The sequence below is a fragment of the Heliangelus exortis genome, chromosome 28, assembly GCF_036169615.1.
Source record: "Heliangelus exortis chromosome 28, bHelExo1.hap1, whole genome shotgun sequence".
Taxonomy (NCBI): domain Eukaryota; kingdom Metazoa; phylum Chordata; class Aves; order Apodiformes; family Trochilidae; genus Heliangelus; species Heliangelus exortis.
Window position 1 is genome coordinate 1036595 of NC_092449.1, and position 22380 is coordinate 1058974.

General features: G+C 49.1%; 2 protein-coding genes across 13 annotated transcripts in view; one reads left to right on the forward strand and one right to left on the reverse strand.

The window, feature by feature from the left end:
* Window positions 1-16509, forward strand: part of DOT1L (DOT1 like histone lysine methyltransferase) — an 82255-nt gene extending 65746 nt beyond the window's left edge. For 5 of the 12 annotated variants that reach the window (XM_071727569.1, XM_071727566.1, XM_071727570.1 and 2 more), the window contains 2 exons: window positions 127-1089; window positions 2211-16509. In XM_071727569.1, the coding sequence (XP_071583670.1) occupies window positions 127-1089; window positions 2211-2800 (1553 nt within the window). In that variant the 3' untranslated portion in view covers window positions 2801-16509. Of the gene's footprint in view, window positions 1-126; window positions 1090-1779 lie in introns of all 12 variants that reach the window. The other 7 variants (XM_071727572.1, XM_071727574.1, XR_011722757.1 and 4 more) reach the window with 6 other exon arrangements.
* PLEKHJ1 (pleckstrin homology domain containing J1) lies at window positions 5110-22378 on the reverse strand. Its single transcript, XM_071727582.1, has 6 exons — window positions 22206-22378; window positions 20692-20759; window positions 18989-19055; window positions 17256-17346; window positions 16999-17062; window positions 5110-16735 (listed from the first exon to the last, which is right to left on the reverse strand). The coding sequence occupies exons 1-6, from the start codon at window positions 22297-22299 to the stop codon at window positions 16670-16672; spliced, it is 450 nt and encodes a 149-aa protein (XP_071583683.1). The 5' UTR covers window positions 22300-22378; the 3' UTR covers window positions 5110-16669.
* Between the last annotated feature and the right edge of the window lie 2 nt (window positions 22379-22380).

The window sequence follows — 22380 nt, forward strand, 5'->3', positions numbered from 1 at the left end:
CTTCACAAATATTTCTGCCTTTGGATCAGAAATGGTCCAGACTGATAAACTGTGGGTGCTGGAAGATATTCCTAACAAGCAGTGAATGCTGATTTTTGACATTTATAAATTTCTGTCCCAAACCAGGCGGCAGTCTATCTGGGAGGAAACAATCACAAAGCAACGAGAACATGAACAGCAGTAAATGGAAATCTACTTTTTCACCTATATCTGACATCAACCTGACCAAAACTACAGATAGTCCTTTGCAGTCAGTTTCATCTCTGAGCCAGAATTCCCTGTTTGCCTTCAGGCCATCCTCTGAGGACATCGATGCCAAGATCTCGGCACACGCGAGGAAAAGCATCACTATGGCCTCCTCTGGGGCGGAGGGGCTCAGCCCCAGTACAAACTCCACTAATGGTTTCACCTACAATGGAGGCCTGTCCTCTGAGATGGGTTTACACAGCTTTATTGATGGTGCTTCCCTTCCCCACAAGGCTTCAGACCTGGCACCTTCCAACTGCTCGCTGGGTTTCCCGTCGCAGCGAAGCAAAGAGGTGGGGATATCAGAAACGAATCCGTTCTTGAACAAGAGGCAACTCGAGGGCCTCAGCAGCACAAAAGGAGAAGACTTAAATCGACCAGGGGTCAAAGGCAAAGAGATGAGTGAAATCAGCATTCGTACTGGGGGTTCATCTGAAAAAAACTCTTTGCAGCATAACGGAAAGGTCGGCAAAGGAAGGGACCGAGATGTGGAGTTTAAAAATGGCCACAACCTTTTCATTTCTGCTGCTGTTTCATCTGGTGGCCTTCTGAATGGGAAAAGCCTTTCTACTGCTGTTTCTTCAGCAGGCAACCCAGCATCTTCTGTTCAGACACACCATCCTTTCCTAAACACTTTGACCACTGGATCACAGTTCCCCCTCGGCCCCATGGCTTTGCAAGCAAACCTCAACTCGGTGACAAATTCCTCAGTATTGCAGTCTTTATTTAATTCAATGCCAGCTGCTGCCAGTCTGGTCCACGTGTCATCAGCTGCAACCAGACTGACTAATTCTCACACTATGGGGAACTTCTCTCCTGGGGTTACAGGTGGAACAGTTGGAGGTAGGCAGAACTCTTTCTCTGGTATAAGACAGGGCCTAAAGGAAAGTCTGACACTGCCTCTCCAGGGGTGAAACCCTTTCACTTCTGCAGGATGTGAAGCAGATCTGTCCCACATAACCACTCTCCTCTCTCTCTCTCGGAAATGCTAGGACGGGGTTCAGTTCCCATGAGCTTTGTCTGCTAGATGAGCTTGTTGTATCACCTTAATGAAAGAATACACCCAGACTTTGTGATTTCATAATGTATGCTTGTTCAGATGTTGCTGTGTTGGAACCAAGTTAGGTCTGCCTGCAGGTAAAAGATTTAACTTGTCATGGTACCAAGTTAAGGATCTCTAACTTGTCAACTTGAGTAAAGGTTGAGGTTAGGCCTTGAATGGATTTAGCGTGATCCAGGAGGAACAACACATCAGTGCCTCTTCAGAGGAGATGGTGTTGGGAATTGCGTAGCATTCTGGCTCTTGAATGGACACGAAGAGCATTTCTTTGCCAGGAAGGGCAATGCCATATGCACCTTGCACTTCTGGGATTCTGCACAGGCTTGGCTTCTGTGGCCCAAACTGAAGACAAGCTGGCAGGACTAGAAGATAGTCTGAACCTGCCGTTACTAAATGTCCAAGGCAGTTTTTTCTTACCTGTCCATAATCATTCAGGCACCATGTCGGGAAATCCTAACTCTCACATCTCTCAGCACGTAGATTTGCTGGAAATACAATCTCCCCTCTGCTGCCCTGTAAGTGGGGAAGCAGGAGGGTGGGGAGGGAAGAGCAGCAGTTTGAGTCTTCAGATTAAACAACTCTAGAGACCACGTAATCTCATCAAAAGTCTACCCGTGTGGTTTAGAACTGACAGTTCTTGGGTCTGACCATTTTTCCTCGTGGCATTTAGAGGTTGGCAGTAGGAAAGGTAAGTGAAATCTTTTGTACCTCCTGGCCTGCACCATTATCTCTCATTGCTTGCCGCCTTCTCATGCTGCATATTTTTGTATGGGGCTGTAACTATTATAATTTTGCTTTTTTCTTTTTGGTTTTTTTTTTATTTGTGTTTTGGTTTGTTTCTCTTGTCACTTGAGACTGTACAAAGCCCATCTGTTGAAGCTGAGTTTTTCTCTCCTGTTTGCAGGTATTTTTAACCATGTGGTGCCTTCTGCCTCCTCTCCTCATCAGTTTGGAGCCAGTTTCAGCAGCAGTGCTGTCTCTAGCAGCACCGTGCTAAGCTTAAACCCTCTGCAGGCTGTTGCCAGCACCTCATCCTCATCCTTCCCACCCCCTTCCTCTAATTTAGTCACATCTAGTGAGACTAGACCTGCTCAGCACCTCAACAGAGCGCCAGTGCAATCTGTTTTCCATTCCCCTCCACCCCCTCCTAACATCTCATTGCCCCCACCTCCTCCACTCCTCGCTTCTAACCCCGAGCCTGCGCTTCTGCAGAACCTCCCGTCCCTCCCGCCCGGCGAAGCTTTTTTGCCCTCCTCTTCTGCTGCTTCTGCCCAATCTGCTAACGCTTCTTTGTCTATTAAGCTTGCTTCTCTCCAGCACAAAACCTCCCGCCCCTCCTTTACAGTCCATCACCCACCTCTGCCCCGCTTGGCACTGGCACAGGCGGCGCCCATCATCACCCAGTCCAACGCCGCTGGCACGTCCGCTATGTGGGTGACCCTTGGCATGCAGCCTCCTTACGCTTCGCACCTTTCGGGGGTTAAGCCACGATAAAGAGCTTGCTTAGCTAACAGTTCTTATTTTGTAAGGTAAGGCTAGAGACAAAAACCAAAAAAAAACCAACAAAAAAAAAAGAGGAGTTTTGTACCAGGTGCTGAATGACGCTGCTTCCTTTTCAGAGCTAGGCTGGGGCTGGGCTCTGTGGAACAGGGAATCTTCTAAAAACCGGGGAAGTGAATGATCTGGTGGCTGAGGAGGGAGAGGGTTTAAGGCTCTCTCTGCTCTGGGAGTCAGGATTTCTCGACAAAGAGTGCTCGGAGTGGTAACTCTGCTCTCATCTGACATGAGGATTATGTGCAGGTTGGGATCACTTTGTGAAAATGTTTTATTTCTGAAGATCAGCAGTCAGGAGGAAATGTCTATTTTTAACTATGGTTTTATACAGTTCTTGGATGTGGTTGTTGACTTGATCCCCCCCTTTCCTTCTCTTTGCCCTCTGACACAGACTGTTCAGACTGTTGCATCTCCCCGAGTCCGTGTTCGTGTAGCCTCAGGCTGTGTGCTGGTGCTGCTTCCTGACTCTGTGTGGCAATGTGGTGGTCTTGTTTTTACCATCAGTCAATGACAGCTGCTCAAAATAATCATAAAGTTAAAAATCTCTAGGTTACAAGCTGCAACTTTGTCTTGGAGGGCAAATACACTGGTCTTGCATTGCAGTTTACATGTCCCCTCCATGCACTGCAGCTTTACTGGACTTGCCTGCTAGGGCTGATGGTCCCAACAGGTGCTGTATTTGTGCTCACTTGACAATCACTGGTTTTACTGGTTAGACTGTGAATGGGAACACAGGGAAGCTGCAGGGTGAACTGTGCCCCATGCTTCATAAAGGCTGGGGCTGTAGAAGAGAGGAGGGTTTCCAGAGACTGTACACATTCTTATTGAAGCAAGTATTCAAATGCCTTTAGAGCAACTCCAGAATAAAGTGTACCACCACAGAGCTGGGTACTGTTGCATCCTGATGTACAACTCGTGCTTGCAAAGTTAAAGCAGTCTCTTTGGCCCCAGAGCTTGCTTCATGCTTTGCTTGTAGGCCTTTGATGTTGTTGCTGTGCCCTGCTGCCAAAGCTACGTGTGATATGTGGTTGAATACTCTTTGCCTCTTATAAAACATGACTCAATTACAATATACCTGAGAGATTCTTTTGACTGTGCATTGTGTATAGTGTCTTCATCAACAAATTGCTCCACAGACACAAAGGAATCCTTGTTAGGCTTTTGTGAGGCACGTAAGTATTGTCTCTGCCCTTTGATACAAGAAAGTGAGGCTGAGGAAAGTTTTGAGTAACATGGTCCCTGTGTGCCAGCAGGGTGATGTGGTCACAGAATGGGCCTGGAAGCCCCTGAATAGAAAGAAGATGGGGGAGAAGGGATGAGGAGGGTGTTGTACGTGTGAGCAGCTCCAATGGGAGCAGTGTGAAAACATCTGCTGAAGCAGCTGCCTCACCTGGAGCTTAGGCCAGACTGGGGTGGACTCCATCCCCTTGGATGAGATGGTCCCTGTCACAAAAAGGTCCTGAGCAAAATAGGCACAAAAGTGACGTGTGGGGAGAAGTAGCTGGGTGACAAAGCTGGACTGAGGAGCAAAGGAGCAGCAGTAACCTTACCTGGAGATGGGGTGTGATGGATGTACTGTAGTTGTGGTTCTGTTCCCTGTGACTCTTGAACATAGGTCAAATATTTGAGTGGTTTCATTGACTTGTGTGAATTCATCTGCTCAGAGTCCTTGGTTGAAATCTGGGGACTGAAATAAACCACTTTGTTTCTCGTCATGTTTCTCCCCCAGGTAACGAAAAATTCAAGCAAATTACAGAAGGTGAAGTACTGAGTAGGGAAATAATTTTTTTTTTCCTCCTACTTGAGGTCAGTCACTGGAGGACAGAGTTCTATGTGGTTTCACTGGCCAAAACCTTTAAAAACTGCAATAGCTGGGAGTGGCCGCAGGTCAGTCCTGGGGCATCCTTGCTGTCTGATTGTGTTGGATCAAGAGTTGCTCTTTCTTTGCTGGCTAACGAGGTCTTGGAGCAATGTAGAAATGATTTGACACTTCTAACACACAGGAGATTTCTGTCTTTTATTTAGATGAGTCTCTTCCTCTCCTCCTGTCGTGCAGGTAACTAGGATTTCTACCTCAACCCAATGTGACCTATGCAAGGACAACGTGGACCAACTTCACTCGCCTTCCACTGAAAGGTGCTCACCTGGCCTGTGCAGGGGTTTCTGCTCACTTACTACTGGACAAAATAATAACATAAAAAGACCTAAACAACAGAGAAAATATTTACTGTGAATCTGAGTTAAAAAGGAAAAAAGGCAAAAAAAAAAAAAAAAAAAAAAGGCAAAAGAAATGCTTAAAGCTCCAGTTTGTATTGTCGATAGTTTAGATAAAGTATTTATCTTTTTTTAAAGTAAAAACAATTTTGACTTATTTTATTCCACCTAGAACCATGAATACAAGTTATTATTGAATTCTCTGAATACTAAAGGACTGGCACACCAGCAGAGATGTAGAGAGCCTCCTCTCGGTGCTATTTCCTCCGTCAGAACTGTGCCTCTAGTTTGAATCCTTGGTGCTGAATTTGGAGGGTTGACCAATGCCAAACCCAGTTCTCAGAAAGGTCTTCAGTTTATTTATTCTACTTACTCTGTTCATATACCAAACCCCAGTTGGTTTGCAGAGAGAAGCAGTCTTCTATCTCATGGTTTGTTTTAACTTGACCTGTGCTGGGCACTGTTTTAACTGGGTGGTTTTTAATTATTGTGTTCATGACCCAGAAGGTGTCAGTCCCTCCCCTCTGGAGTGGCAGCCAGTGCCTGGGGTGGCCCAGGTGAGCTCAGCCAATGCAGGCACAGTTTGAACAGAAGAAATTCAAGTCCTGCCCCATTCAAACTACTTCACTGGGCCATTTGCAGTTGCTGGTGGCACTCAAGTCACTGTGAATTTTGGTAGCTAGTCTGGTAACTTGTTTTGGGATGTCATTGGCATATGAACAGGGTGTATAATCACTGGTATTGGTCAGGCCCTTTTTACCAACATTGGGAAGACTCAACTTAGTGCTTCTGTACTGGTGCAGGTAGCAGATATTCTCAGCTTGTTGTTTTTGTTCAAAGTACAATGTATTTTGTTAGTAGAGTTTTTGATACTTGATTCAGAAATGGCTTGGCCGTGTACATTTATTGATGAAGTGCATTTTGCTTTTGTATTTCTTTGGTTTAAGTAGGTAGTTCACAAAAACACCACAATCTAGCTTCCTGTGCTGCCACACTATCAGACTGGTGCAGTGAATTGTCTTGTGATTTGGTGTTCTGTGTACAGAGAGCAGCAGCTGTATTTTAGAGAGATGAAATATAAATTTCATATACTTTGTTTCCTTTATTTTTAGGTTGTACAAAGCACAGTAAATTTGTAAAAAAAAAGAACTTATTTATTTAAGTGCACAAAGTGAGAAGGACGATCCATGAAATAGAAGTCATGCTGGTCTGTAGCTCAGCCTGGACCAAGCACTGAGAAAAGAAACTACAGGAAAAGGGGAATTACAGCAGCAAAATGACTACAGGAAAAACACATTTAAGCTTTGGGGAAGCATTTGCCTGCAAACCTCAGTGCTCTGAGGGGCAGCACTGAGAGCAGAGGCCACTGGTGCTCCCTAAGGAGTCTCCACCTCCAGCTATCAGGTGTTTCCCATAGACCTGGGCCCTGCCCCACAGCCAACCCATGGAGCATCCCATGGTCACAAAGAGCTGGGCTGAATGTGGGAGTTGTCCCACTCCTGCCTCTGTGTTTGGTGTAGCTGAGATATCTCTACCCTGGTGTGGCTTTTCCTGCTGCCCAGGTCCAGGAGGAATTATTGTGAGCAGCAGAATGTGGGGGTGAGGTGCCATAGCAGCTTCTACCCTCTACAGCCTTCAGCCAGGCCCTTCTCAATACCTCTTCCCTGGAAATCTTAATAGAGATTTAGGACAAAGTGCAGTTATTTTGTTGATTCCTAAATGTGTCTTCCATAGGCAGCCTCTGTGCATAGAAACTGTTAATTGAACTTTGCCTTCTTGTTCACTGGAAAGGGAAGGGATTGATAGCCCTGAAAATTGGGGGCATTTTGGTACTGTTTTCTGCTTTGCGTGTGGGAGAGGACATGCCAGCAGCGTGCCCTGCTGAGTTACAAACAGTGTGATGGAAACCTGGAAAAGGGCAAAAGTGCTCAGAGGGTGAGAGCTGAGAAACATCCAGTAGCTTCTATTAGAAGCCATACACAGTGTATGTCCTGGAATCCAGGAGGACAATGTAACCCAGATGTTTTGCAGCTGGGAGTTGGGCAGCTCCAACTTCTTCCAAGCTCCTTGGATAACTGGAAGTTGCAGAGCTGCCTTAGCATCCTTCCCAGCAAAGGGCAGAGTGCTCAGGTCTTTGAAGGCTTTAGTTGGAAGGCTGTGCCTGTGCAATTGCTGGAAGGGCATCAGCCTTAATTACATCTCCCCCCTCTCAGTTATATCCCTGATGGGAGAGGTGAAGAAATACAAGTAGAAGCTTTTACTCACTCAGCTTTTATCAGACCCTTTCTGAAAAGTGACCAAGATACAGTGCTCCTTGGACCTCTTGTGCCTCCCTTCATCTCAAACCACACAAGACACCCAGCAGCAGAACTTGTCCACCAGAAATTGTTCTGAATGGGGAAGGTTGGGTTCTGCCCACTCCCAAAGTACTCACAGGGACTCTTTGGAGAAGTCACTGACTTTCAGAGCTTTGGAGGACCTACTGTGCTGTCCACGTGCTCAAGGGCTGTGTCACCTACCTGGCTTCCAGTGTCCCTCAGCAGAAGAGGATGGCCAGGTCCTTGCTTTGGCCTGAGGTTCACATCACTTCAGCAATCAGTGCCTGGGGAGAAAGAGAGAACTGTTGGATGTGGTTTAGTGGTGGACATGGGAGCTGGTATGATCTTAAAAGTCTTCCTGCAGCCTAAATGATCCTGTGATTTATCTGACCCTTTGGAGAAAAGGCCCTGGGCAAGGAGTTTGTCGTCTGCTCTCCAGTGGGTGTCGTGGAAAAGCGAAGTCCCCTTGGTCCCTCAGTGTCACCTGCCATGGGGGGGATCAGCAGTCCCCAGTGTCTCCTGCAGGACTTGCCCACGAGCTGCCAGCACAGATGGGCAGCACAAGCCTGCTTGCTGTAGCTGAGCACATGGGTGCTATCAAGACATTTCCAGCTACCAGCATCCTGGAGTCTGCAACTCTCCAGCTGTCATCCAGGAAAGCCAAAGGAAACCAGAGCCAGGAATAAACACACAGCTGGGACTTCATTGAAAGGGATTCAGTCTGCTGGCCAACCTGGGGAGCATCTGCTTCAGCTTCCTGGGGTCTGTGTGGACTGGGCCTTCATCTACCTCTGTGTCACCTCAGTGCTGTCATTCCCAGTGACCTGTTATTCCCTCTTGTTCCCATCTTGCAGGAGTCTGGAGCTTCTCTGACCTTGTCAGTGTCTTCCACCCAGCACCCTAGGCACCTTCACCTTCCAATGCTTTGTGTAATAGCAAAGCCTCTCACTTGTGTGGTGGCTCCAGCTACATCTTTGTAGTAATTCCCCCCAAGATGTGCTTCCAGGGAGGTGCCTGATGAGCTGGTGCTTGCCTGGGAGCCAGGCAGTGCAGGGTTTAGACCATGGCATCGTGTTGGGTTAGCTGGGAGATGTTGCCAAGAGGTTTGTGGTGTTGTTGTCTTCCCTGCCCTCTAATCTTTGACCTCTTTGCCATAGTCTAGAGCAAGTTCAACTTGTTTCCCCTCTGCAAACCTGGGAGAGTGTTTACCTTGCTGTATGCTTGCTGAAGGAACGGCTTTGGGATGGTCAGAGCTGATCCATATGGCTACAAGACTGAGACCTTCCTGACCCTCCTGTAGGAGTGCTGGGCCAGAGGTCTGAAACCTGTTTTCAATAATTGAAGATATTTTTGAGTAATCAAAGCCAAACAGCCTGTTCCAAAAAGGAATTCCTTCTGCCTTACCACATCCTGCTCGGTCCAGTCGTGCCGTGGCTGTCACACGTGTTCCGTCTCCTCCACGCTGCTGCTGCCAGTGAAGGGACACATCAGGAAGCTAAAATACATCTTGTAGGACATTCATTGCAAAAAAAAAAAAGGAACTTCCTGAGCAAAACATGTACCCTGCTGCTAAATGTCAGCCTTGAGGAACAAGCTTTGCTCCCTCTTCCTTTTTTGGTGATTTCTTACTGGGTTGAGTCCTCTGAGACCCACCGTGCTGGGAAGCTGGGAAGCCTCCAAAAGAGCTGAACCCAAGCTCCCTGTTTGCTGTGGATTAGTCATTCAGCAACAATTCTCCCCTCAGCCAGAGGGGTGGGTGGAGGGGCACCCCACAGTCAGATTTCTTCTCTTCATGGAGCTGAGGGACAAAGAGGGAAGGTGTAGCTGGGGGAATAGGAGGTTCAGGTTGCTGGTGGGCAGGATGATGGGGAGGTCAAGCTGTCCTGCCCAGACAAAGTTTTCTTGTGCTTCCACCTTGTTTCCTTCTTTCCTGGTGTTGATAGCTCTTATAGTGCCCCATGCTCCAGAGTTGTGAAGCCTGAATTCCCCCTGTGCCAGGACTTGCCAACAGGTTCACAGAATCATAGAATTTTCAGGGTTGGAAAGGACCTTTAAGATGATCATCAAGTTCCAACCCCCCTGCCATGGGCAGGGACACCTCCCAAGAGATGAGGTTGCTCAGAGCCCTTAAAGCCTGGCTTTAGGCATGAGGATGAGGAGGTAGGGATGAAGGTCAGCTTGTAGGGTCTGAGTCTATGGTTGCACCTACAGTTGCTCAAGTACCCCAGGGTTGTATCCCTTGATTGGGATGGGATCACTGATTTTGCGACTCAGGAGCTTTCAAATCCCCAGGACCTGACACTCCTCAGCCTGAAACTTGTCCACGTGTTTGTCACAATTGATCACCAAGCCTGGAGTATCCTTTTTCCTTGTTTAGTCAAACTTACTGTCCAAGCAAGTAACTTCTTGGTTTGCAGTCTGCTGAGCAGATGGGTTTCAGGCTTGGTAAGCTCTTTTGTTTCATCTGAATGGTTTCCAGCTGGAGCATGGCTTTAGTCAGGGTTTGGTGCATGGCTCAGGTGTGTTGGTCCTTGCCCTCACCCTGCTGGGGACAGGAATTTCCTTCTGACTGGTGCTGGTGACTCTTCTTCAGCTTCTTTCTTTTGGGGTTGAACTAGATGACCTCTGAAGGTTCCCTCCTACCCAGCCCACTCTGTGTTCTCTCTGCAGACAGATTTGGGATAATTGCTTTGCTACAGAGAGCAAATGGGTGGGGTGTGAGCAGGAAGGAGCTGGAGTTGAGCCAGCTCTGCCCTGCCTGATTCTACTGCAGATTCTTACAGAGCACGGTGGAGGCTACAACAACATTTGCAGGTTGGGTGCTCTGCTGTGGTGGATTTACTCCCTGTGGTGATCTGGTTCTCCCTCATCCCAGCCTTCCCTGCAGTGGAAGCTGGATCTGCCTGTGCTGCTGGGCTTCCCCTTCCAGGAGTAAGGAGGCCAGGCAGCTTGGAGTTGCCTCCAGGGACCTGTGGGGTTTGATTCCTTGTATGTGCAAAGCAGCATCTGCTCCCCCCACCCATTATTTTCCCACTTGGAAGAGAGGCCAAGCAGAGGAGAGGCTGAGGCAGGGAGAGCATCAGTGGCTGCAGAGCTGGTACCTGCACTGGGGTGGACTTGGTTCTGGTTCAGCTGATGGGTTTTGGTGGGACACAGAGTTGTTGTGAGAGGTTTAAGGACCAGCATGAGCTTTCATCTGTGAGTTTATTGATAAGCCCAGCTCTTTGTGACTGCTGTGGATACATTGGTGGCCCTGGCAGGAAGATGGAGGAATCTGTGCCCTTTGTTATGTCCCTGCTGCAGGGACTCCCTGGCGTGGCTCTTCCCCAGCAGCCCTGTTGCTGCAGGCAGGAAGGCTCCAGGTCCAGTCCTGCTGATGGGGAGGGCTCTGCAGGGTTGGACCTTTCCCTCAGGGAGTCATTCCCTGCCCCCTCAGGGTTTGCCCCATTGCTGGAAGAGGAGACTTGGTGCTGGGAGCTGTTTCCAGGCTGCTGCTGGTGATCCCCTCCTGGCTCAGACCTCCCCACGTCCCATCCCTGGAGTTGGTGCTCATCACCTCCAAGCAGTAGTAACAAACACTCCTGTCCCCAGTCCCCAGCCTGGGGTCACTGGACCAGTTGGTGCTGATCCCAGGTGCTGCTGGTGGTGGAAGAGCCTTTGGTTGGGACTTGGACTTTTTGTCTTCATGGCAACAGGAGCATCTTTGGTTGACCAAGTCCTGTGTAGAACGCATTTGCTTTCTGGGCTGAAATCAGTCTTTTTAATACAGGGTATGGGAACCTGGAGAGTGGAGATGTTTGTTTTTCTTGGAGTTATCCCAGCTCACACATGTGGCTGACTTGAAAAATTCTCTTCTTGTTTGGCCTGAGCCATCAAGAGGAATTAAGCTTTGGGAGCTCCAAATGGTGGCTTCTTCAGTTAAGGGATGGAAGTTGTGCTGTGGGCTGCAAACAAACTAAAAAGGATTTTATGAATCACAATTTGAGGAGAAGAAACTAGACAGTGTTTTTGTGAACTATCTTTGCAGCACTGAGGAAAAATCCCATGATCTGGGTTTTTTGGAAGCACAGATGTGTAGTCAGTGTATGAGTATTTGAGTATTTGAAGTTTTATGACTGTTAAAAATTTTTTTCCTTTTTTTTTTTTTTTCCTACAACATTTCCATAGCTTGCATATCAGGTTTTCACTGAAAAACAAAAATGGATTACCAGTTTTAAAAGTGTTGTTGTGCCATATTTTATTTATCCTTATGCATTATAAATATATAATATCTATTTAGGTTGAATATTGCAATGAAAGATGCTGTTATTGTGAACTTCAGGGCTTAAGCCTGAGACAAAAAAATGGGAAATACTTTTAATATTTGCTGTTGGTGACTCTTCTGAAGAGGCTTCTGTAGTTTCAAACAAAGTCACATCTTAAAATTCAAAGTTTTACGATGCTGACCCTGAAGTTCTCAAGTTCGTGAGCCTTTGGGGTTTTTTTGAGGTACATCTGGTTGCTTTTCTGGTGCCATCAAATGATTCTTTCTGAAGGTCTCATTTCTGGAGTTAATGAGGAAAAATTGGAATGGGTTGGTCTATCCTGCTTGGCTTTTTTTAACCTATTAATCTCTGAAGTGATCAATTTCAAATTAAAACCCAACTTCTTAGGTCTCTGTTCTACTGAAACTTTTTAGGGAGTGAGAACCTGCCCTTGCTGAGTGGGACTTCGATGGGGAAAGCAGTAGATTATGAGGTTGCTGTTGCTCAGGAATTGATTAGTAAACTTTTAACTACTAATTGAAAATCCATTTTTCAATGGATTTTTTAAAAAACCCATTTTCTTAGAACAGTGATATGGGATGTTTCCTAGTGAATAGGAATTAGTTTATATAATTTAGCCTATTAAACTGAATTATTTAAAATTCAAACTTCCCCTAATTTATCTTTTTTTGTTGTTGTTGTTGATGTTGGTTTTGGGTTTTGGTTTTGTTTTTTTTTTTTTATATATACCAGTAAGTTGTCCTGTCATTCCTTTTCATTCTTCCATAGACGTAGTGTGAATTCTTCTGGTGTGTATATATGTATGTATAATATATATATTTCCACCCTGCCTTTCTAATTCTCCACAATGTAAGAGTTAGGGTTTTTTCTCCCCTCCCTCCACTTAATTTCTTGTGTCTTTACCTTGATTTGTAATTGAAACAATGCTTTGAAGTTTTGTCTTTATATTAAAGTGTATGTATTTTAATACACCGTGCTCTTGTGGAGTTTCACTGCTTCAGCAGGACAGGGGACAGCACCCACTGCCCAAACCAGAACCAGAACCAGCTTGGGCTGCAGGTTGCTCAGGCAGGGACAGAGCCCCCAGGATCAGGCAGTGCCTTGGGCTCTGGGGACAGTGAAGCTCTCAGGGTTTGGTGACATTACAGACCCACAGTCCCAGAACGGTGGGGGTTGGAAGGGACCTTGTAGGGAAGGAACCCCACTGCTGGAGTCAGGATCCCCTGGAGCAGGTGACACAGAACACATCCAGGTGGGTTTTGGCCAGAGACTGAGACTCCACAACCTCTCTGGGCAGCCTGGGCCAGGGCTCTGTCACCCTCAGTTTTCAGTAAAAGTTTTTCCTTACGTGTAGGTTGAAGCTCCTGAGTTCAGTTTGTGACCATTGCTCCTTGTCCTGTCCTGGACACCACTGGGAGGGGTCAGGTCCCATCCTCCTGACACCCACCCTTTAGGCATTTATAATCACTCAGGAGATTCCCCCTCAGTCTCCTCCAGGCTTCAGCCTTTGCTCCTGGGGGTGATGCTCCAGTCCCCTCATCACTGGGGGGGCTCCTTGTCCTTCATCAACTGGGGAGCCCAGAGCTGGCTGCTGTGTTCCAGATGTGGCTTCACCAGAGCAGAGCAGAGGTGAAGAAGAAGAAGGTGAAGAACCATTCTTGATCTACTGGCCACCCTCTTAATGCTCCTTGTGACATCTCTCACCTCCCCTTTTAGCCTCAGTTCATCAGGAAGATGGAATCAGCCAGGTGAGGTATTCAGATGTTGGCAGTGATGGCCACAGCTCTTCCCAAGCTGATTCACTGTAGGATTGTTAAATGAGGTAAAGGCCCCATGTCACCCACTGCTTGCCCAGCTCAGGGAACAGGGGAAGGCTCTGGGTGTTTTTAAATGCTGGAACAGGTTGCAGCAGTAGGGTGGGACCCAGCTCATCTTCCTGAACATATTTGTCACTCAAGCAAAAGGTCACAAAAAAAAAAAAAAAAAAAAAAAAAAATCATCTTGTGGAGCCATCAGCAGCTGGCTCTGAAGCAGGCAAGTCCCCTCCAGCTGCCACCCTGCTGCTTCTCCTGCTGCCCCATGTTCTCCATGGCTGAGCCATCCCTGCTCTGACACCTCCAGCACAGGAACTGGGCATCCAGTCAGCCCCAGACCTGCTGGGGCAGCACTGACCCCTGAGCTGACTACAGCCACCCCTTCCCAGCACAGGTTGGGGTTTCTTAGAACAGATCTGACTGCCACAAAGATTAAAACACGTTTTTATTGGAAATGTTGGCTGTACAAGAGATAAAAGGGTTCAGTACACTCCAGGGAGCCTGCACCCAGCACTCACTGGACCAGGCCACTGAAATGCAAAGAAAGTATAGGGACCAGAGCATAAAAACTGAACAATTGTCTACAAATCACCAGCAGTTGATGCAGACCTCAAAGTATCTACAGAAGTACCATCTTCCCTTAAGCTTGAAACCTGGCCCAGTGTCCCAGTGCTATTCTGGATGTTGATCTAAGTTACTGGGCCAGCTGCTGCCCTGTGTAAACTGTTCACAGCATTTGTCTTACATTCAGTTAATGTCATTGTTGCCTCTTAAATAAGTGTTTGGATTATCTCTTGCTCACCCAACTGTTCCCCATAAGATCTACACAAAATGCCCATTGTACAGACAGTGAAGATGCTGGGTGTCAGCTCTGCCCTGAAGAGGACACCAGGGAGAGCCCTGGAAGGCACCCGGGCAGGAAGGGCGAGCCAGGCTGCAGCACCAGGGTTCTGTTCCCTAGAAACCACCCAACACTGGCAGAACTCCCAGGGGGTTTGTTTTGAAGGGGGCTGACTTTGCAGATTGAAGAATTCCCTGATGCTGAGCCCCGGGGAGCTGAGTTTGGATGTGTTCTGCCTGATGGGGGCTGGCTGGAGCTGGGGGAAAGCCAAGGCCAAGGCTGAGGAGCTGGGACAGCAGTGCTGGGGAGCCCGGGTCTGTTGGGGCTGCAGCACAGCTCTGCTGCTCCTGCGGAGCCTGAAGGGTGTCCCTCTGTCCTCTCCTGAATGACCAGACAGCCAAGTCTCTTTTTCACAGTAAGTAAAGCTGCTGTGTATGCCCCCAGCATGGCAGGAACATGCCCTGTGCTGAGGTAAAGCAGATGAGGCTTGTGAGGATTAAAATGCACTTTAAAGTCATCTGAGGACTCTGATTCCCTAGAGCACAAGCTCTCCTATGTTCCTGCTTCTAATCCCTCCTTGCTGCTTCCACTGGAGCTGCCATCTGTCCTGTTCCCTGCTCTCACCCTGTCATGCCCTCAGTTTATTATGCAGGACAGCTGTCTCTGCTTATTTTGGTAATTTCTGGAGCAAGCACCTGGAACCAGTGAAGGGAGAGGGAGGATCTGGGGAGGGAAAGGAAGAGTCTTGGCTTTGAGGTTAAAAATAAAGCATCAGTGACATCTGCCACCCTCCTGGGACTGAGCAGCACGAGGTAAAGAGGAAAGGGCCAGGCCACTAAAGCTACATATGGGCTCTCATTTTGGCATTAATTCCCAACCAAAGAGACCCAGAACTTCTCTCCAAGCCCAGATGCTGGAACAGGCTGCTCTGCCCCACCTCGCTCACCACGAGCTGGTTCCCTGCAGAGCAGCCTCCTGCCAGCCAGGAGGGACAGAGCCTGGAGCAGTAACTCCCAAGCCCTTGTGCTGTGTTCACCTGCCCCAGGAGTGAGCTGAGTTCCTTCTGCCATCAGCTGCCTGAAAACATTACCCAAGGCCTTTCCTGGAGCTTTTCCTGGTCTAGTTCCAGGGGACCTGTTGCAGGAGTCAGGACATTGGGTCTCCTGAGGCTGAGAGCTGTCTTTTTATCCTGTCTCTGGGTACAGTTTTCCTTCCCAAAGCCAGAGCAAGGGCTGAAGGTGCAGAGCCTCGAGGAGAAACATTCTTGAATCCTTATCTCACTGTTAGAGGAGATGCAAGGAAGGCAGCCCTTGTTCCCTGGGAGCTCACTGTGACCTTGGCAGTTTTCTGCTCTTTCTCTTCAGATACTCACAGAGAAGAGCTGCAGCCAGGGCTTGGGGAATGAATTAATGCCCAGCTGCCACACTCCCTGGGCTTAACTTCTGCATGCCCCAAAGCCAAAAGCTGAGCAGCTCCCATCCTTACAAATCTCTCCATCTGGCTCTCCTCTCTGTGAAGCTGAATAACTGCACAGCTTAGCCCAGCCTACAGCACTGCAGCAGGAGGCAGGAGCACCACACAGCTCCCTCAGACCTCTCTCTGCTCCCTTGTGCTTTGCAGCTTTTTCTAACACAGTTGTGGAAGAGCTCTGCTGTGGGCTTCAAGCCTCTAGGGATTAGCACCACCTGCCCAGTGAGAGGAAAAAGAAGAAAACCACCCCAAGAGGCAGGGGTGAGTGGCTGTGCAGCCAGTGCTGCATTGACATGGGGGAGTGGATGATCCCCCCCTGTCAGCTGGAGCTGTGGCTGAGCTCTCCTGGTGCTGGTGGGAGGCTTCCTGCTCCTTCTTGCTGAACACTCTGGTGCTGCTTGCAGGTCTCAGCCTCTGGAGAGGGCACGAGCACAGACAGGCACTCAGTTGGAGCATCCATACAGCAAGGGGATGAACCCTTGGGATGGAGGCTGCAGGAAGATCCTGAGCCAGAAAAACTGAGTAGCTCCCTGCAGGAGAGGGAAAGGGAGGAACAGGAGGGCTAGAGCTGGCCCAGAGCCTGTCCCAGAAGCTCCAGGCCAGAAGGCTGCCAGCTCTACTCAAGCTCTGTCTCTGCTGAGGGCACACAGTCTGCAGGGAGCAGTTGCCACTGGCTGCCTCCACAGCTGGGCAAGTGGGAATGTGTGTGAATTCCTTTTTTTTTCTTTTTTTAAAAAAAATCATACAAAATGATCTGGCTAATAAATTAAAAAGTCACTTGGTCACCACTGTGGGGAACTGCTGCTGTTCTTCCCGGGGAGGGAGCTCAGGAGGGACCCTCTGGGGTGAACCTGGGGCCAGAAGCCACCTCAGCCCAGGTGAGGGGATTATTGCTTGCGTGTTCCCAGCTGGAAACGGGCTTCCTCCGAGATCCCATACTGCTCCAGGGGGTCCTGCAGCAAGAGCACAGGGAAGGCATCAGTGAGACAGAGGGGAGAGGCCAGCAGGACTCTGTCCCTCAACCAGGTGGGTACCTGGCCCACTCATCACCTGGATTTGCCCCCATCCAGTCCCTGGCTGCTGTTTCTGGTGCAGAAAGTGGTGCAGCCTTTGGGGAGGGCACAGCAGAGCTCCAAGTTCATGGCTGGATTCAGTCTGCTCTGGCACAGGAGCAGGTGGGTGAAAACACATGACAAACAAACTTCAAGGGACTCACCTTCCCTGTCATTTTCTGGATCTCATTCCTGTAGAAAATCAAGCTCCTCCTCATGAACTCATAGCTGTAAGACAGCAACAGACCATGGCAAGCTGAGCAGAAAAGGATGTGGAGAAGTTTCAGGTGCTATTTAGAGCTGAAGAGAAGCTCTAAATAAGGGAAGCCTCCTTCCTTGGGAGGAGACAAGAGAAGCTGATCCCAGAAAGCAAACAGCACAGAGCACACACTGCAGAGCTGGCAGGAGTGGCTCAGCTTACCTGGCTCTCTTGAGAGCCTCGATCCACTCCTGACACTGCTGCTCACTGGCACACTCAAAGCAGTATTTCCTCTCTGGCTCCTCAATGAAACCTGACAGGGATAAGGAAAAGGCTTTAAGGGAGGTCCTGGCAGAGCTGCCTGTGCTACCCTGGCTCCCCCCCCAGCAACGCTCACTCTGCCAGGCCACAATTAGCACCTCTGATAATTAACATGATGTGTGAACAAGCTGGTAACTCAGGCTCTGCCCCTTCTCCCCTACCCTGGGTGGCTCCAGGCTGGTCCCAGCAGCTGCCTGCATGTCACCTTATAACAGCCAAAAACTCTGGAGAGGAAAGAGGAACTTCTCAAACTGAGAGCAACAGCTCAGAGCTGAAGCAGACCAACATGGCCAGATTCTGGACCAAAACTCCCAGAGTCTCCTTGTAAACAGTCACTGGAAGCTCAGTAATCAAAGTGGAAAATGGCCTCGAGGAAGAGATTTGATGTATGGAGCTGTCTGAGGACCTAAATTGCACTCAGAGAAGGCACTGACCTGTCTCTGCTCCAGGCTTTTGGGAATTTGGTACTGTGCACAGTGGAAAGCAAGTCCCCATGCAACTCCAGTTCTTTACCAAGACAGAATCAAGGACATCTAATTAATTACACTCTCCCCAGAGCTCTGCTCTTTAGTACACAGTCCACTGAGATCCAGGCTGCTGCACATAACTGGGTCAGACTGCACCAAACCCAAGAGGGCTGCCATGTGGGGACACCACCCCACTCCAACTGCTCCTGGTGTGAATGCTTTTCTCAGGAATCCTCATCCACCAGGGCTGCTGACAGCCCTGAACCCCCCAAAATTCAGAGCGTGGTGCTTAGAGAGATCAGAGAATGTTTGAGATGGTTGAGATGGAGACAGTAAGAACATCACCTCTCTGGGCTAAAAGTGGAGACGAGGCACAGAAAAGCAGCTGTGCACGACAGCCAGGCCAAAAGATATGGAGATGGCCTTGGAGAAACATCCTGTTATTTTTGCCACATACCTCTCACACAATGATTAGTTGTTGGATGAAAGGCTGCTCACAAAGGACAGCACAGCACGAGCCAGCTGGAGCCCTGGCTATCAACACAAGGACAAACAGTGTGGCGGGAGGACTGGTGCTGGGTAAGCCCCACAGATGCTTTATCTGAGGCTCACTTTTTTTTGGTGATAAAATGCAACAGCACAGAAGCAGCAATCTGTCAGTACTGAATCCTCCCAGAGAGACACTGCCACCAGCACCAAGCCCTGGCCTGGCTGTTGTTACAGCTTCTCTCCACGCAGGCAGCTCTGCAAACCCAGGGGCTGGGTCAGCCAGCAATGAAATAGCCCTGTCCCTGGGATGGGCACAGCAAGAGCCAGCAGCTCCAGAGGAGAAGGGCTGAGGAGCACCAATCCCAGTGAGGAACAGGGATGAGAAGTCCCAACTCCAGTAAGGAAAGGGGCTGAGGAGCACTAACCTCAGTTGAGGAGGGAAAGGGCTAAGCATGAACCCCAGTGAGAAGCAGAATGGCTGAGGAGCACCAGCTCCAATGAGGAGCAGAAAGGCTTTGGAGCACTAACCCCACTGACTCCCATGTTGCCAGAGGAACAGAGGGAAAAGGAGGAATGAAGCAGGAAAGAAAAAAAAAGGAATGAAGCAGGAAAACATTTCCTTTTATATAGCACCTTGCCATGAGGGGATTGCCAAGGGAAGACATGAGCAGAACTCACTGATTGAGAAGACATTCTCCTCCTCTTTGGTGATCCTGCAGTGCTCCAGCAGCAGAGCTCCAATGGGCTGGAAAAGATCCAGAGAGAGGATTTCACTCATATTGTCCCTAGTGAGGCAGTGCCCAAGTTGGCCTTTTGAACAAGTTTCATAACCTGGTGCTACTTTTAAAAGTAATTAATTAAAATTGCAGGAACGTTCCACGTTCTTCTAATTGACCTTTTTGTTTCTCCTGACACCACTGGGCTGGGCTCACCTCTAACACTCTGCACACACCAGTCAGGTGTTCAGTGTTTTGTTTGCTCAGACTCAGCCTGAGCTTTAGCATTTGTTTCTGTGATGCAAAGATGTTCACTTCCTTGCTCAGCAAGTCAAATGAAGATGAAATATTTAACATGGCAAACACAACAACTCACACTGTCCTTCATAAGGGCAGTCCTAAAACCTTGCAAGGGGTTAAGAACAGTGTGTGGATGAACCAGAGCAGCCCAGGATACACACCAGTAGCAGGTGCTACTTGCTAAGGTCCAACTTGCTGAGGCACTATTTTTTCACCAATGCACATTGAGCAAAGACATGAGAACCAAAGGCCATAAACAACAGCAAACCACAAGCAAATTTTTTTTGTCAAAGCTAAACAAAATGTGAGAGGCATATAAAGCAGCAGGGAAAATACTGAAAAACCTGTTTAACCACATATTTCTGGCACAAGGGTTTTGCATCAGTACCTTCCACCCACCTGCTGAATTATTTTTGATCCATTCAAGAACATCCCCTCAATCAGAACACAGAAGTGCTTGCAAATAACCCCAAAAAAAGAAGAGACAGCTGAGCAGAAGTGAAGGAGACAGTGAAGATGTGTTGTCTCCTCAGAGCCTTGTCCCACACCAGAGTCACAGCTGTCTCTGTGCACAAAGAGGGGACCACAGTGACCACGCAGTGTCCCAGCCCTGCTCAGAGAAAGAGCCACCAGGAACTGCACTTTGGCACACAGGAGAGTGGAGGATTTCTGAAAGCAGCAGCTCAGCCATGATCAGGGTAAAATATTCATGATGGAATGAGTCTAAAACATCACTAAAAGCTTCTAGCACCAGCATGCCCACAGCAGCATTCCATCAGAAGATTGCTTTTGTATTTATTCTCCAAGAAGAGAATCTTCAGCAACAGTTATCGAGGGATTCAATAAAAATCATCACATCTCCACAGTGGCAAGGCCATAAACAGAACACAAAGGTCCCATCTCTCATTTGTTTTTTCCTAGACCCAAATACGGGTTCTGTTTGTCCAAAATAACAATACTGACAGGGTCTGGATACAAACGTTTCCCAGTAACAGTCAGTATTGTAAACAAGTACAGCTCCTGGCATAAAAAAAGAAGAAACAACACTAATTCTTTTCCCAAGAGAGCATACTATAACCTCATGGTTTGGCATGATAAAGCTACAAACACCACAGGCTCCACATTTGGCAGTTTTGGGGCAATGTTTAAAAGATTTGTTCTGAGCCTCTGTGTGGGTAGATGCCAGTGCTGCTCCTCACCCCCAGGAACTTTTGCTGAGTAGATGAAGAGAAACCGTGGGTGCTCTGACCAGGCTCTGGCAGCCTGTTCCTGTGCCCTTCTACAAAGCCTACGTAACCAATTCACAGAAAAAGAAAGAGGAAGGAAAACAAACCACAACAGCAACACCAGAGAAGAATTCCATACCTCTGCTTCATCTGTCCGGAAGTAGAAGAGAAAGTTGACCACAAGCTTCACGAGGCGTTTCTTCAACACTGCAAAGAGAAAGAGTGTTGGGGGGAGAAGGGTGGAGCAGGCTGCACAGAGGAGCTGATGGAAAGCCCTTCAGCAGCTGCCAAGGCACAGAGTCAACCAGACCAACAGAAAAGCTCCAGTCTAGTTTAGACTTTTGCTTCTAAGGGAGCTTGTGGCACCCCATCTGCTTGGGAAGGGCCCCTCTGCACCAACACTGCCAGGCTGCCCGTGGCCAAACCACAGCCAGAGAGACAAAGTCACTTTGCAGCTTTTCGAGTGGTTTCTGGGCTGAAAGAGCCCCAGGCACCATGTCACTGACAGACACACACATAATGTGATGAACCAGCTGATGGGATCTCAGGCACCCCTAGGAAATGCTCCAAATCCTGGCAGAGCTGTCAGCACAGATGCCAATTCTGAGAGACAAAGTCCACCAGGACACTGCAGGTCCTTGGGCGGAGGAAAGGCCCAGGACAAGGGAGTTTCTTTAATGCTCATACTCCAGTGAAGGTTCAGAAGAAAATTTAGCAGGAGATTTCAGGAAGAGCCTCTTCCTCTGGTCCCCTAGTCCCTTGCAGCTCTGAGCAGCCACAGTCCCCACCTGCAGTCTATCCCTGCTGTCCAGCCCCACTCCTGCCTCTCTAATCCCATCCCCCTGGACTATGTCACTGCAGGCATTCCCAGGCTCTTCCCAATCCTGCCCACCCAGCACAGACCGAGTCTGACCTGGTCCTGAACTCCTCTTGCCCCTCAGGTTTCTCCAGAACAGCCACTCCTGCCCCACAGGGTGCACAGTTGGACTCACAGAATCGTTTTGGTTGGAAAAGCCCTTTCAGCTCATCAGGTCCAACCCTTCCCCCATCCCTGCCCAGGCCACCCCCACCCCATGTCCCTCATCCCCACATCTCTGGGGCTCTGAAACCCCTCCAGGGATGATGGGGACTCCAGCCCTGCCCTGGGCAGCCTGGGACAGGCCCTGACAACCCTTTCCAGGCAGAAATTCTTCCCCAGCTCCAACCTAAACCTCCCCTGGCACCACTTGAGTTGTGCCAAAAGTTCCTCTTGTCCCATCCCTTGTTCCTTGGGAGCAGAGCCCGACCCCCCCTGGCTCCAACCTCCTCTCAGGGGGTTGCAGAGAGCCAGAAGGTCTCCCCTCAGCCTCCTCTGCTCCAGGATCAGCACCCCCAGGGCCCTCAGCTGCTCCTCACAACTTCTCCAGACCTTTTCCTTCTGCTCCAGACCCTTCCCCAGCTCTGTCCCCTTCTCTGGACACTCTCCATCCCCTCAATATCCTGCTCCTCAGGGTCCCTGCTCTCCCAGCCCTTCTCCCCCCACTCTCCCTCCATTCCCTGTCCCTCAACAACCCCCGTCCTGGCCCGCACACCCTCAACAGCCTCCTCCCGTCTCTTGCCTCACCTCACCGTCCCGTCCCGTCCCCTTCCCTCCCAGTCCCGGATCCCCCTCACCACTCCCTTTCTTGGGCACCCGCATCATGATCTCTGCCGCCTTCTCTGCGGGCTGCCGGGCCAGGGACAGCAGCTCCCGCTCGTTGTACCTCATGGCGAATCCCACCCGCCCCCCCACCTCTTCCCCAGCCACTTCACGGCCGCCCCATGGCCCCGGAACCGCTCACGGCCGAAC

What these genes read in the sequence shown, in the direction of transcription:
- PLEKHJ1 (XM_071727582.1), bottom strand. Translation starts at nt 22,299, where the DNA reads ATGAGGTACAACGAGCGGGAGCTGCTGTCCCTGGCCCGGCAGCCCGCA. An exon ending in GGTGCCCAAGAAAGGGAGTG is followed by an intron (nt 20,760 to 22,205) that starts GTGAGGGGGATC and finishes TTCTCTTTGCAG; the next exon opens with TGTTGAAGAAACGCCTCGTG. An exon ending in TCCGGACAGATGAAGCAGAG is followed by an intron (nt 19,056 to 20,691) that starts GTATGGAATTCT and finishes GATCTTTTCCAG; the next exon opens with CCCATTGGAGCTCTGCTGCT.